This window comes from Cyprinus carpio, chromosome A12 (genome assembly GCF_018340385.1).
Source record: "Cyprinus carpio isolate SPL01 chromosome A12, ASM1834038v1, whole genome shotgun sequence".
In the NCBI taxonomy this organism is placed as follows: Eukaryota; Metazoa; Chordata; class Actinopteri; order Cypriniformes; family Cyprinidae; genus Cyprinus; species Cyprinus carpio.
In genome coordinates, this window is record NC_056583.1 from 4,680,255 (window position 1) to 4,695,282 (window position 15,028).

The window sequence follows — 15,028 nt, forward strand, 5'->3', positions numbered from 1 at the left end:
TGTGCGCGTTTATATGTCAGAAGCTTCTGATCGGATTTACTCTTTTGACATGCGCACACTGCATGAATATACAGTTTCCCGCTGCTGTCGCATACTGTTTTAAAAAGCACACATGATATTTATCTACTTCAACCAGCACATGAACTGTTGTGCTGCTTAATGTTACTTAAAAAAAAAAAGGTGTAAAAGTGCCCCTTCCCGCACCCAAAACTAGTCGTCTGTTAATGAGAGTCTTAAACAAGGACTCTGGTGGGACGTGGTCCTGTTTCACTTCACATACGCTGAGTGAAAGGGGAGTTTTATAATGACAGAACACTTATTTATGATACTTTATTCGCCAAGAAGAACACCTCTCCGCGCTCAAGCGTCATTACGCTATTTCTACGTCACTGTGCATGGGTAGTAATTTCCAGTTTCGGTTTTCAATCCGATCAAGTGTTTACAATCGGATTAGTAAGGTCCATGTAAATGCAGCTAATGTCTTGCAGAAATCCTGTCATTTCAAAAAAAAACCATGTAAATTATTTTGCAACTTTTTTGTCCATGAAACTGCCATTCAGACAGTTGTACACATCTCCTGTCTCTTGCATTTGTTAATTATTTTGGTTAATTTGATTATGCCTTCAGGCCCTCAGTTTATTATTCTCACCTCTAACACTTTTCACACGCTCTAAACTCTTCTGACATCATATAATAGCTTAGATAAGGACTCTTAGTAAATAACAACATAAATGACCATCTGTTTCTTTGAAAAAAAAGAAAAAAAGAAATAATTTCAGACCCCAAATAAATATTACTTTTATGGTGCTCTTATGGTGATCTTGCATCTTTTCTGAAACTTAAATGAAGCATAACAATTCAATCAAATTGCAATTCAAATCAATTTCATTTTTTTTTTTTTGTCTTGCATAAAAAGTCATCTGTACAGTAGCAGAGAGAGCTCAACATGCTGCCAAAAAAAAAAAACCCTGCAAAAAGACCTGCAAATTAAGAAAACATCGTCATCAATTTGACAACACATGTGCTGATGAAGATGTTTTCTTAATTTGCAGGTGTTTTTTTATTTTTTTATTTGGAAGGTTATTTATTTATTTTTTTTTGCAGCGCATTGAGCTCTCTTGGCCACTGTACATATGGGTTTGCTAGCGACATGAGGGTGGAAAAATGACTTTGAATTTTCATTTCTGGGTGAATGACTCCTTTAATTCAACAATAAGTGATGAGAGATCAGAAGAGTGTAACCACAAAGATACACTCTTAAACTCTGAAGTGTAAACTTCTTGTTTTCCTTCTGAGTTGACTCTAGAGGGCAGAAAGCAGCTGCAGAGCAAACAGTTTAGAGTTCAAACAGCAAGAGAACAAGTAGAAAGAATTTTGAATGTGGTTGCAGTCTTACCTTTACTTGACCCACAAAAGCATTCACCTCTCCCTCTTGAACTGTGAGATTAAGGGGCAGCAGAGGATCGAACTCAGGGTCATTATCATTGACATCAGTCACCACTATATTCACCGTAGCAGTCGAGGTCTGAAAACAAGAAAGCTTCAGGTTACTTCAATCGTTACATGGACACTTCTAAATAAAAAATATCCCCAGTTTCAGTCAGAAATCTAACAACGTCAACAAGTCTGAAATGCAAACCTTGAGGCCTCTGTGTGATTGTGTCTGAAAACGGACTATCTTGGCTTTCACTAACAATTATTCATTTCCACTGATTAATTTACAAAGAACTTGCGTAATTGCTAACATATTTGCATTCATCATCAAGCTATGAATGGGGTCTAATGAAAAATATTCACAGCTGTTGAGCAGATTAGTATTTCAGAGTATAGATCACCATTACAAATGGATGGCTGCAACCAAATTAGCATGCTGGTAGGGAGAATTTTGTCTACTCACTAACAATTAACCATCTACATCTACATCACAAAGTGTCTCATTTTGAAAGATGAGGAATGGAAACATGACATCTAAACAGTCAAACATACACAGCAAACATATAATTAGCATACATCTACTGTTAAACCTTTATTATGCAAATATAGTCCCCTGATTATATCAGGGAAACACCACCAATGGGTGCATCTAAGTAAAACTGGCACGAAACAATCTTTAGTACTCTCTCTCTCTCGCTCTCTCTCTATATATTTACATTTACATTTAGTCATTTAGCAGACACTTTTATCCAAGGTGACTTACAAATGAGGACAATGAAATCAGTCAAAACAAACAAAAGAGCAGAAAGAACAAAAGTCTCAGTTAGCCTAACCGCAGTACATGTAGCAAGGTATGTAGCACACACACACACAAAGAAAAACAAGTAGATAGAACAGAAACAATAGAAAGGTAGTTTTTTAAATAAAAAAATAAAATAATAAAAAAGATAGATAAAGTAGAATTAAAATAGAATAGGGAGTGCTAGAGTTAGAGGGTCAAATTAAGATGGAACAGATGTGTTTTTAGTTGTTTCCTGAAAATGGCTAAGGACTCAGCTGCTCAGATTGAGCTGGGCAGGTCATTTCACCAGGAGGGAACAGTTAATGAAAAAGTCAGTGAAAGTGATTTTGTGCCAATTTGAGATGGCACAATAATACACCATTCACTTGCAGAACGCAAGCTTCTAGAGGGCACATAACTCTGAAGTAATGAATTTAGGTAATGGGTGCAGAGCCAGTGGTGGTTTTGTAGGCAAACATTAATGCCTTGAATTTAATGCGAGCAGCTATTGGTAGCCAGTGCAAACTGATAAACAGAGGTGTGACATGCGTTCTTTTTGGCTCATTAAAAATTAATCTTGCAGCGGCATTTTGGGTTAATTGTAGAGGTTTGATAGAAGTGGTTGGAAGACCTGCCAAGAGAGCATTGCAATAGTCTAGCCTGGATAGAACAAGAGCTTGAACAAGGAGTTGTGTTGCATGTTCTGAAAGAAAGGGCCCGATTCTCCTCAAGTTGTATAAAGCAAATCTGCAGGACCAGGCAGTTTTAGCAATGTGGTCTGAGAAATTCAGCTTTTCATCAATCACAACTCCAAGATTTCTAGCTGTTTTTGAAGGAGTTACGGTTGATGAGCCTAACTGGATGGTGAGATTTTGATAAAGTGATGGGTTTGTTGTTGGATCATCAGGATGGAATGAGAGGTAGAGTTGAGTGTCATCAGCATAGCAGTGATATGAAAAGCCATGTTTCTGAATGACAAAACCTAGTGATGCCATGTAGACAGAGAAGAGAAGTGGTCGAAGAACTGAGCCCTGAGGCACCCCAGTAGCTAGATGTTGCGATTTAGTAATAAGTAATAATTAAAAATTACAGTAATTATTTAATGTCTTAATTTGTCATGTAAATAATTCCATATTGCATATGCAAAAAAGTTGTTACATTTTTTATTATGAAGTTCATAATATAGTTTTATAATTATAATAAAAAAATGTCAATAATAACTAATCATTTAATATATTAATATATTATATACAGTGATAATTTGATCATTTAATTTAATTTGTCATGTTTATAATGCCATTATCCAAAATATCCCAAGGGTTGTAAAATCGCTCTCATTTGATTTATGCTAAATATAAACTGTCCAATTGGGTTTACATGTGCAGCAAGTTATCAGAGATATCCTAGTTTATGTTATGTTCAAGGCATATTCTTTTTTCTGTCTTCTTTCTCACTCTTGAAAAAAAAAAAAAACAGCATAAATAAATAGCACTCTAAACTCCACCTTGAGAACTTATGACCACTTATGTCTTGTATTTAGACAAGTTATTTACAGCGGACTTCAAATACACAGACAAATAATATGATTTTACCATTTTCTGTGTACAAATGTGTTTTGCAGGTCAGGTTAGGTAGTGCAACTTCAGCTAGATTCAAAGTACCAGTCAATTCAAAATAGAGCTACACGGCCTACAGGGTAAAAGTTGTTTCTGAGAACATTTCATACAAATAATTACTTTTCCTACCAGGTCTTCAGATCTTCAGTTCTTTCCAGACTGCACAAATGTCAATTACATAACAAATCATACTAAACAAATACCATTACAAAGAATGATCTGGCAAGCGAACAAACACATGAGTAAATGACTAAACAAAATTAATAAACAAGTGAGCAAGTCAGGCCTTTTAGATGTTTTCACCAGGCTGCACAAACAAACAAGCAAATGAAAAAAAAAGAAAAAGAAAAAAAAGTGAGTCAGGCAAACAGATAAGCAGTGTATCAGTATGATCTATCATTAAAAACACTTCTTTTTGTGAAATGTTTTGCTTGAAAAGTGTACTTTTGCTTTATTTCTTTAAAATAAATGCCACTTGGTTTGATGTTATATAATGCAAAATAAAATAAAATAAAATAAAAGAAAAGAAAAGAAAAGAAAAGAAAAGAAAAGAAAAGAAAAGAAAAGAAAAGAAAAGAAAAGAAAAGAAGTCAAGCAATCCATATCCTCACATATTAAAAACCAACTGAAAAACAGGAATCCAGGAAGTAAGGTTGTCCTCACAACATAGTAGCTTAGCCTCTTATCAGATCATTCTTCTTCCATGTAGAGTCAATTTCGTTACTTCCCCTGAAACATAAAACATTGGGGGGAAATATCCCAGACCAGCCAGCGAGGAAACCAATATTCCATAAATTAGCAGATGGTTTTCCCCTTCTGCTCGGACTTATCTATTAAAGGTTTAAATGCTGGAGTAGTTGGCAGATTGGTCCTGTAAATTTTTCATGTGCCGGCAATAAAGCCTGCTGAGTGTGCAGTACACACTTGGGTTAGAATAAGGTAAGCTGATCTTGAGCTGAGACAAATGCACACAAGGTAATTCAGCTTGTCAAAAAATTGGTTCACATCTTGTGATTAGTAACCGGAAGGATACCATTAATCTTTAAGCGAGAAAGACAATCTTGCAACTTCATTGCTAAACCTGGGTATTTCCATAATAAAATTGTACGAAATGTATTCTAGTTAGAACACTTATTCTCAATGGATTAGATTTGAAATGTTAACAATTCTCATCATGCACACCACCAGTGATTTGGAACAACAAAACAATATATATATATATATATATATATATATATATATATATATATATATATATATATATATATATATATATATATATATATATATATATATAAAACTTATAAATAAAGCTGGCGATTTACGGCAACATGAGCATCATGATTTGATTGTGTCTATGGGATGACGAGTTTAACTTTAGCAACATCATTGACCAATTGTTACAGCAACTGGCAACATGCAGCGAAAAAAAAAAAAAAAAACTACTTGTGGTCTGAAGTAGTGGTCAACCAACATATATCGCCAAGGCTGATATATCTGCCAATATTTAGTATTTTCTACCAAGTTTTTCTGTTTTCTTCTTCTAAGTGTTGTCAGGAGGACTTTTATTTTGACAGTACTGAGAGACAAGCACTGGAGTGGTGACGCACATGAACACTCATTTGGCTTCTGCATTAGTGCACTGCGTCCGAAATCAAATACTTCCTTACTACATACATAGCATGTGAAAAACAGCATGAAAACAGTAGTATGTCTGAATTCATATTATTTGAAAGTCAGTAGGCAAAAAGTACCCGGCTGACCTACTACTACTGTCAGGATTCAGAAGTGTGCATTTGATGGTCACTTTACTATGCCATGAGGACATGGGAGAGGATTTATAAATGGCAGTGAAGCAATGCGACAGTAACAACGTGGCGAATGTAGTACAGCCTCATTGACATATGTAGCAGAAAATGTGACCTCCAGAGGGCACAACATTCGATAGAGGACACCACTTCGCAGTTCTATCTAATAATAGAATAACAAATGCTATAAAATTTGTATATACTGTCAGTATTCAAAAAATACTCATTTATATAATTTAAACAAGTCTTTAAATACCTGCTGAACATTTAATCTAATTTCACAAACCTCCAAACTTCAGCGAATCTAGCTGTAAAGTGCATTATATCCTGTATAAAAATGAATGTACTGTGTGTTTGATTGATTGTCCTTATGAAAGATGCAAGTTATGTAAATCAGCTTTATATAAGGCATCAGCCACCTTGCTTGGAGCCATAAAAAAACCTCGGTCAGTCATTCGGTTGGTCGGATTGGGATTGGACGGATTGGGATTGGGAGGATGCTACTACTGAACTGTGCCCATTCCAGCAAAGCGAACAAGACTTTGTGCCAATAGTCAAATGTCTGTGTAGACCAGACAGGCGCCTGGCTGTATCTGTTCCTCTATCCACAGATTGGGGATGAAGACATCTCTCTTGTGGACTTTGTAAATCTGTCTGACTCTCACATCGCAAGAAGTGGCACAAATGACCTCAGAGGGCACAGAGGTCAACTCTGAGAGTCGCCCTGGGCCCTTAGAAAGGGAGCTATTTTTCCATTTCTCCTCTGCAGGAAAAGGACTGTTTGTTAAATTGGCTAATGACCAGGTGGTTTAGCAAAGGTCACTGAATTTTAAAAACCTTAAACCACACAGGCTCCCCCAGCCTTACGTCTCAACTTCACCCCTGATTTTTAGCTGCAAGTGAATCAGAAAGGTCACAGAGGGACACTTGCGGGTAAATGGAAAGATGGGAATGAAACCTGCTGCACAGTTTTCTCATTTTACTTTCATGAGTTAAGCACACAGGGACGTCTTTCTCAACAGGCCAGCAAAGAGACCACGGCTCTGAGAATTCTGCCAGTTAAGATGTGCTTTGAATAATTCCAGGAGTTATTAAAGCATTGGAATCACCATCACTTGTTTGTAAAGACTACGCTAACGTGACAGTAAAGTCACAGACTTTTGACTCTGTTGTAACATAACTTCACCACCTGACAACCACCTTGACAGTCCGGATATAAATGGACACCGTTGTGCTTAAAGCCAGAGCTTTATGCACTTTCCTCCTGAAGAAGGCAAGTGATTATCCTTGAGTTTGGAGGTGAACACATTACATGTCCTTGAAGCGGGTTGTAAATCCAAGCATCTCTTTTATTGAGGAATACTAAGTGAGATTTTCTCTGGTGGTTCATCCAGTGAGGGAAATAGGCTCAATGAGAGAGTGAAACGAAAGGTGCTTCATAATTAAAAAGCCCATGGAGCTCATTTATCTCCATCATTATGGTATAATCACTCCATTGTACGATGCACCTCATTTTCCTCGATTTTGATCAATCACAATGAGCCCTTTGTGAGAGGAGTGAACAGGAGAGACCAGTCGCTGGTAACTGCTCAGAGACTCACCCCATCAAAGGAAATCAAACACTGTTGCAAACAAATGGACGAAGAATGAACAGACAACAATCAGTGAGTGAAGGAATCATTTGTTTGATTGATGCACATCATTGATTGTTTGGTTGCATAAATGAATCAATATTAGGCTTCTCTTTACTTTGATTCTAAAGCCCTCTTCACACCAAGAATGATAACTATAAAGATGACTATAAAGATGACTATAAAGATAACGATATTAGTGTCCCAACCAGCAAACAATATCGTCTGTTTATTCTAAGCACACACACGTCTGCCACTTTAAACTCTCGAGGTCGTCACAGCAGGATTGATTCTGATTGGCTGTCAGTGTTTTTATTGTTCATCAGCTGGAAAAAAATCGTTCTGAAAGTGATTCCAACGATATTGTTTCTCTGTGACTTTATCGTTATAGTTGTGGTGTGGACTCTGCTATTTTAATATTGAGAACGATTTTTAGAACTACATCTTTATTGTTATCTTTATAGTTATCACCCTTGGTGTGAACGGGCCTTTATCTTTATTTTTTTCTCAAAATTCTTTCAATTTCCATAATTACATTGCATGAATAAACAAATAAACAGCAATCAGTTTGATTTGACTGGTTGACTTGAAGAGTGAATCAATGGAAGGCTTCTCTTTTCTTTTCATATAAACATAATACCATATATAAATTATGTATTCTTTCAAATTTTCACCATTATGAATATATAGTACTGTTATTGTAATACAAAAATGAACAATACAACAACTATAAAATGAATAATAAAACAAACTGTTCATTGTTCATGATGACTAATGCATTACTGCTAGTGAATTGAACATTATTTTGAATGTAACTGAAAATGTATTTATATTGTGGTTATGCTTACACTGCTGATCAAAAGTTTGGAATAATTATGATTTTTCAAAATGTTTTTGAAAGAAATCTCGGATTCCCGCCAAGGCTGTATTTATTTGATGAATAATACAGTAAAAACTTTACAGTAATATTGTGAAAGATTATTGCTTTTTAAAATAAATGTTATCTATTTGGATAAAAAAAAAAAAATGAAGACGGGAGTTGCCTGGAAAATTCAGCTTAACAGGAATAATTGCATTTTAAAATATAAGATTAAAAATGTATTTTTTTTTTTTTTTTGAAATTTTATAAAATGCAAATGTTATTTTATTATTATTATTTTTGTTGCTGAAATTTAGGCTTTGTGTGAATGGAAGTGTATTATTTTTTAAAAATATTTAGATCATAATTTATTTAATGTATATTTGATTAGTTATGTTGAATATTAAGATTTGATTAATGAACAAACAACAATCAGTGAGTAAAAGAATCATTTGACTGTCTACCTGACTGACAGAATAAATTAATCATGAATGCAATACTTTCTTTCTGTTTGTCACCACTGTCTATATACAATTGTGTAAATGCATTCATGCAGCCAGTAACACTGAACAGATCTGTGGGACTACAGAGGACTATACGATACTCCCAGCACACTTTATGACCGTTTCTAACTCTCATCTGCCCTTCCTTCCATCAGCATGATTGATTCTGCTAGACTCTGCCTGCCATGTTGTACTGTGTCTACATGTGATGTCTGTTTAAGCAGAAGATTCGATTACGATCTTTTGAACTGCAGCTACTGCAGCTTTTCGTCTTCATTTGAGTGTGATTGATTGACAGGCTTCAGTCTTACCCCATCTGGTTTGCCATCGGAGGCCGTGACTGTTAGCGTGTAGTGATCCGTGATCTCTCTGTCCAGCGTCTTCGCCAAAAACAACAGGCCAGACCTGAAAGCAAAGATAATGTTGAAAACCTGAGGATTATAAAGCTCAGAGGTCTGAGTATTTTAACCTTATGGCAGCTTTAGAGAGCAAGCATGAGTGAAAGGGGGGGATTGGGGTGGTGTTGTTAAAATTCACACCATGTGCTGAGAAAACAAAACTGTAATATGTCATTCGCACAGCAGGCCACAGTCACAATTCAGCCAAAATTTTGGCTGAAATTAGCTCATCAAATATAGGCTGGATGGAATTATGTACTGCTGAATGAGATGGCCGGTCAATATATTCATTTCTTGTTAGACCTGTGCTGCTGTGAAAGGTTGAGGATATTTTACGTGTGCCTGGGGACGATTAGGACTGGATTAATTGTTGTCAGTCAGCAGAAGCCATGAGTAAAACATTGTGCCAAATTTAAATGATTTCTAAGACGTAGTGCATTTGGTCACATATTTACATTTGCTTACATGGTAATGCAGGTTTAACTGAGAACTTGTGGAACAATGAGTGAGACACACACTAAACTGTGGGTTGTAAAAAGTTGGAGCACTGTCTGCTGGCAGGGTTACTTTTAGAGTACAACTATGCTACATACTGTATATCAACAATACAAACTTTGAAAATTAAATGAATGAATAAATGAATAAATAAATAACACTAACATTATTAGTAGTAAAGTGATTAAAAGAAAGAAAGATGTCAAAATGTCAACATCAATGGGTTCCAGAGGAAAAACACCTGTTGAGATACTTTGTCATCCCAGTTGTGATTTTGTGAAACATCACAATAATTCACATGACTCCAGCCCTACACTTAACATTTTGTGAACTGAAAAGCTACATGTTTGTAAGCAACAAATCCATCAAGATAGGTTTAACATCAAACTAATACTTCCAGCTAAATAACAAGTCCTCTATCCATAATATTGCTTTCTCCAGTGAAAAAGTAATCTCAGGAGAGAAAATAGGCAGAAGAACTGTTTACAAGTGAAACCTGTCCAAACAGTTGTAAACAAAATGTTAATTGATGGACTGGAGTGGTGTGGATTTCTTGTGGATTATTGTGATGTTTTTATCAGCGATTTGGACTCTCATTCTGATGGCACCCATTCACTGTAGAGAATCCATTGGTGAGCAAGTGATGCGATGCTAAATTTCTTCAAATACGTTCACATGAAAAAAACGGTAGTGGCTAAGCATCATAGACAGAGTCGTGAATTTAGAGGAAATCCCTATTAACTGCATACACTTCTGACTAATGGTTGGATAACTTTTAGAACTATTAATAACATAAAACATTCTTTAACTGGGCAAATAAACCAACCATAAACATTTAACAGAAGCCAGAGACTCTGAAGATGACCAAAGAGAGGAGAAAATATCGCAGCAGATAGAGTAAACTCATTTTACCATTTGCAAAACACTGTAAGAAAATCCTCAATACTGATTTGGGGTTGGGGGTTTATATGAATGTATCTCTGAGGGGAACTTACTGTCTTTAGAAATGCTTAGATGGTATTTTCTTTTAATCTTATCTCCATATAATGCATATTATTGAAGTATTTAAAAGTGCATTGCTGCTTTATTTACAGGTGAGCAAGGAAATGCTGTTTTACTGCTGTTCCATAAGCGCCACCTGCTGTCAGAGAGTGAATTTACGTCTCATTCAGTCCATCTGCTGTTTTTCTTTTGCATAGATAAGTTTTACGTAGCATCATTTCACAAAGCTAAGGTCAGACCATTCTGTTTTTGCTTCAGATTTTGTAATTATACAATCTTATTTAGTTAAAAAAAAAAAAAGGATTCTGATTTGTATAAAGGCACGGTCAGGGAAAAACTGACAAACTGTAATACTATCAGAATCCTAAAGATTTTACAGATTTTTGGTCAAACCACCTAGCGCTAAAACAAACTTATCTTTTTTTATACATTTTAAATAATTAGCATAGTGTATAGCATAACTAGCATAAGATGAATAGTGTATAAGATAAATATAAATTCAATTTTATTGAGATTTATTGGAAATTACAGAGAAAATCAGAAATCATTTTTATACTTAAAAGTTAAATATAGACTTTTTCATGACTAACAAGTTATAAAACCAGAGCTACTTTAATAGCACTAATTGTATTACACTTTCATGCCATCCACTTTGCTGTTATTCATGATTCAGGCATTTAATTATTTTCCATCACTTGAACAATAACTGTAGTCCTGATTGACAGTAAATGTACACAAATAACTCTTTAAAATAAAATTCCATTTACTGCCCAGTTTCTGTGGTCAGTATGTTAATGTTAATTGAGATTTGTAGCAACAAAGTTCTTCTATTACATGCCTTATTTGTGCAGAAAAGATTACAAATAATTTGGTTTCAAAACAGCATAGCAATATTTCAGCACATTTAACACCTTCTTAAATGGATTGTGTGTGTTTAGTGAATAAGATAGAGCGCTGAAATACCACAATGCAAAAGCGTTGCAACTATTTAGTGAATTTGTCCTTTCATGTTTTCAAACAGCCAATCATTCTGCCTTGACACGATATGTCCCCTAAAATCCCCAAAGGATCTGTGAGACGGGTGGACATTGCTGCAGACAGTCACGTGTTCTCCAAATGAAATAAACAAATTCAAAGTGGCATCTTCAAGGCTCCAGAGGACCTCATGTATATTAATCAAGCATTCACAGCAAAGCATTGTCTGTGCATGTCTTAGAGCATGCATGTACCCTAAATTACTCCCTACTGAACAGCATCAATTGTAATGATAACCAGAGAATACACAAGTTTATTATTGCTATTATAAGTATTTTAATGAAAATGAACAGGAGTGTAATTATTTATTGCCATAATACCTGAAATTTGTTGTGACTTTACATAACTTGTTGTGACTTTACATAACTTCACAATTTTAAAGGGGTCACGTCATTAATCAAATTTCCCTCTACCTTTTTGTACTTTGAAACAACTGCAACTTTTATAACTCAAATTTAGTGAAATTAACAAAGTTAGGAATTTGCCCTAAAATTCATTTTAAAGTAAAATAAATTTGATATATCTAAGATAAGTTACGATATTAGTAAAATGTAGGGATGTAACGATTCACTCAATTCACGATTCAATTTGATTCACGATTTTGATTTCATGATTCAATTTGATTAATGATTTTTTATTTATTTATTTATTTATTTATTTTCAAACAAAATGAAATTTAAGACAAATTATAAATTAAATGTGTCCTTTTATTATCGCTTGGACCAAATGCTGCACATTTCTTTATAAAACTGAAAAATAACTATAATTTACTTGCATATCATTGCTCTTTTGTTGGTTTTGATTGCTTCTATTGTCCTCAATTGTAAGTTGCTTTGGATAAAAGCGTCTGCTAAATGACAAAATTTAAATAGAATGTAAATGTAAATAACAAAACTAAATTGAAATTTTAAAACAAGCCCCAAATCAAATAAATAAGAAACACAAATAAAATAAATCTCTTCATATAAACAAAATAAAGCTTTGTCTATGCTCTTTCCATTTAAAATTAGAGGTAATCACTGCATTTTAATCATGATCCAAACAAAGATGCTGCATACATGCCACGTGAGCAGTTTTTAATTTAAATTAGATTGTATAATTTCCAAATATTTAAGCAAAAACAGAATGGTTTGACTTCAGTTTTGTGAAACTATACATAAAAATATCTGCATGAAACAGAAACAGCAGATGAGCTGAACGAGACGTAGATTCACTCTCTGCCAGCAGGTGGCGCTTAAAGCGTTTTCATGGTTACCGATGTAAACAAAGCAGCGCTGCACTTATGAACTTTAATATGCATTATACAGAGGCAAGATGAAAAGAAAAAATATCATCTAAACTTTTCTAAAGACAGTAAGTTCCCTTCAGACATTCATATAAACTCCTACCCCAATTGAATCGCAATTTGTTTAGCATTTCAACCGATTTGAATCAACAGATATTTCAATCGATTTTCAACCAGCTCACGGTTAATCGTTACATCCCTAGGTAAATGTAGAAAAATTTTAAGCATTTTTGCTATTTCTGGCTGTGTGTAGCACTTACTACTCTCCATACCCTTCTGAGGAATTGCAATGTTAGAAATGAGTGGATTAAGTTTAATTTTTAACTATGTCTATGATCATTTCAGTCATCTTGTTTATCTCATGAATAGTTTAAGTGTGACACTTCAATGCAGATTGTTTTATGAATATATCACAACAGAAATCTGTTTTCCAAAAGCACAGGAGCAAACATGTGTTGATTAATTCAAAGGGTGAAAAAAGGGTAAATAAATAAATAAATGAGGTTAACACCAGGTAAGAAAATTTATTTATTTATATATTTATTCACTGACACAACCTGGTATTACTGTACGTTTCACGACGGACACAAAGGTCGAAGACTTCATATAAGTTATCAGACATAGCTGGTTTACAAAACAAAGCAGGAGAGTTGGCACTTTAACCTAAGCTAAGTTGAGAATATCTAAAATCCATTTAAACCTCTTACATTCCTTCTGCTTGAAAATCTATTACAGTTATTTTGAACTTTTCTCAATAATTCCACATTAAAATTTGATTTCGCTTACTTTATGAAAGGATAACCTCAGACTTCCAACCCCCATGAAAGTGCTTTTTAAACATATACTTTATATCACCATATTCACCCTCCAGCCAGACTTTTCCAGACTCCACAGTTACACAATCCCCTCAAATAGACAGCTCTATCGTAAACTCCGCGGGGAGCAGAAGGCATTGTGGGAAGGAGGAGAGGAAAGAAAGAAACGGTAACTGTAACTGTGAGAGATAAGCTCAGGTAGTTCAAGAAATATAGCTATATTTGTTCTGTTCTTCACTTGCTGCATACTGAAAGAACAGCATCGGTTCATTAGAAGTGTCCTGGTTGTGATATCCTGCTTAAATAACTGGAGAACAGGATCAGAAGCTTTGCTCCAGGCTATGACTGAAATGCCCTTTGGTACCCTGCACACTACGGAGAATAACATGCTTTACAAAAGAAAAAGAGTGAGAGATATCGGCCATCTAATGTTGTTTACTTGATTTATGGAGTGCTAAATAAAATAAAATGCATCCTAGGTTTTGCTCTGAAAACACTGAAGTACTATCAGTCCTTCACCCGAAGCAAAAGCTGAAATGTCTTAAGATGCTATTTGAAATGGGGGAATTAATAATTTCATCAGAATGTATTAATTATGCATCATGTTTGCGTCATAATGTAATCTGCATCCAGTTCATGTCAGGACGGGGCTAACCTAAACATAAATATTTCACAGAGAAAAAGCTTTTGTTTCTCTGAGTGCAAAACATTGTGTGAGGGTCACAATTACAATATAATTTCTGCTTATTCAAACCCCAGAAACGATGGGTTTTGAAGAGCTGCTGTTTTCCGGCCTTTTAAAGCGAGCTTACGTTTGGGAGACTTCAAAGACGTTGTTTGGATCTCCTCTTAGGATGGTATATGTAATGGGATCTCTTTCACGGTCGGTTGCCTGCAAATGACAAAAAGCGTTTTTGGGTAACACTAATTCACTTATGATGAGAAAGACACAGCATCCCAACTTTGTGATCAGGAAACACATACAGACATACATTACATATTACATTACATACATTTTTTTTTTTTTTGGTGAAAAGTTATATGAATATATTTTGATAAATGTACAGGTCAAAAGTTTTGCATGCTAAATAATTAAGATTTTTTACAAATGTTTTTAAAAGTCATCCTTATGCTCACAAAGGCTGTCTTTAGTTGTAAAAACGGTAATATTTTATTATTTTAAAGAACTGTTTTCTGTTTTATGGTATTTTATATATTGTATTGTATATTCATGTGTTGCACAAAGCTGAGTTTCCAGCATCATTACTCCAGTCTTCAGTGTCACATGATAAATATATAATATGATTGATTGATTGATTGAAAAGAATACTTTTTTTTACTATTCAGCAAGAATGCATTAAATTGA

At 34.7% G+C, this 15,028-nt stretch overlaps 1 protein-coding gene across 10 annotated transcripts in view; it reads right to left on the bottom strand.

The window, feature by feature from the left end:
- The window catches only part of pcdh15b (protocadherin-related 15b), a 179,290-nt gene that overhangs the window by 68,805 nt on the left and 95,457 nt on the right, over nt 1-15,028 (bottom strand). For all 10 annotated transcript variants that reach the window (XM_042767219.1, XM_042767212.1, XM_042767211.1 and 7 more), the window contains 3 exons: nt 14,475-14,554; nt 8,944-9,037; nt 1,397-1,525 (listed from right to left, as the gene is read on the bottom strand). In XM_042767219.1, coding sequence (XP_042623153.1) covers nt 1,397-1,525; nt 8,944-9,037; nt 14,475-14,554 — 303 coding nt within the window. The remainder of the gene's footprint in view (nt 1-1,396; nt 1,526-8,943; nt 9,038-14,474; nt 14,555-15,028) is intronic.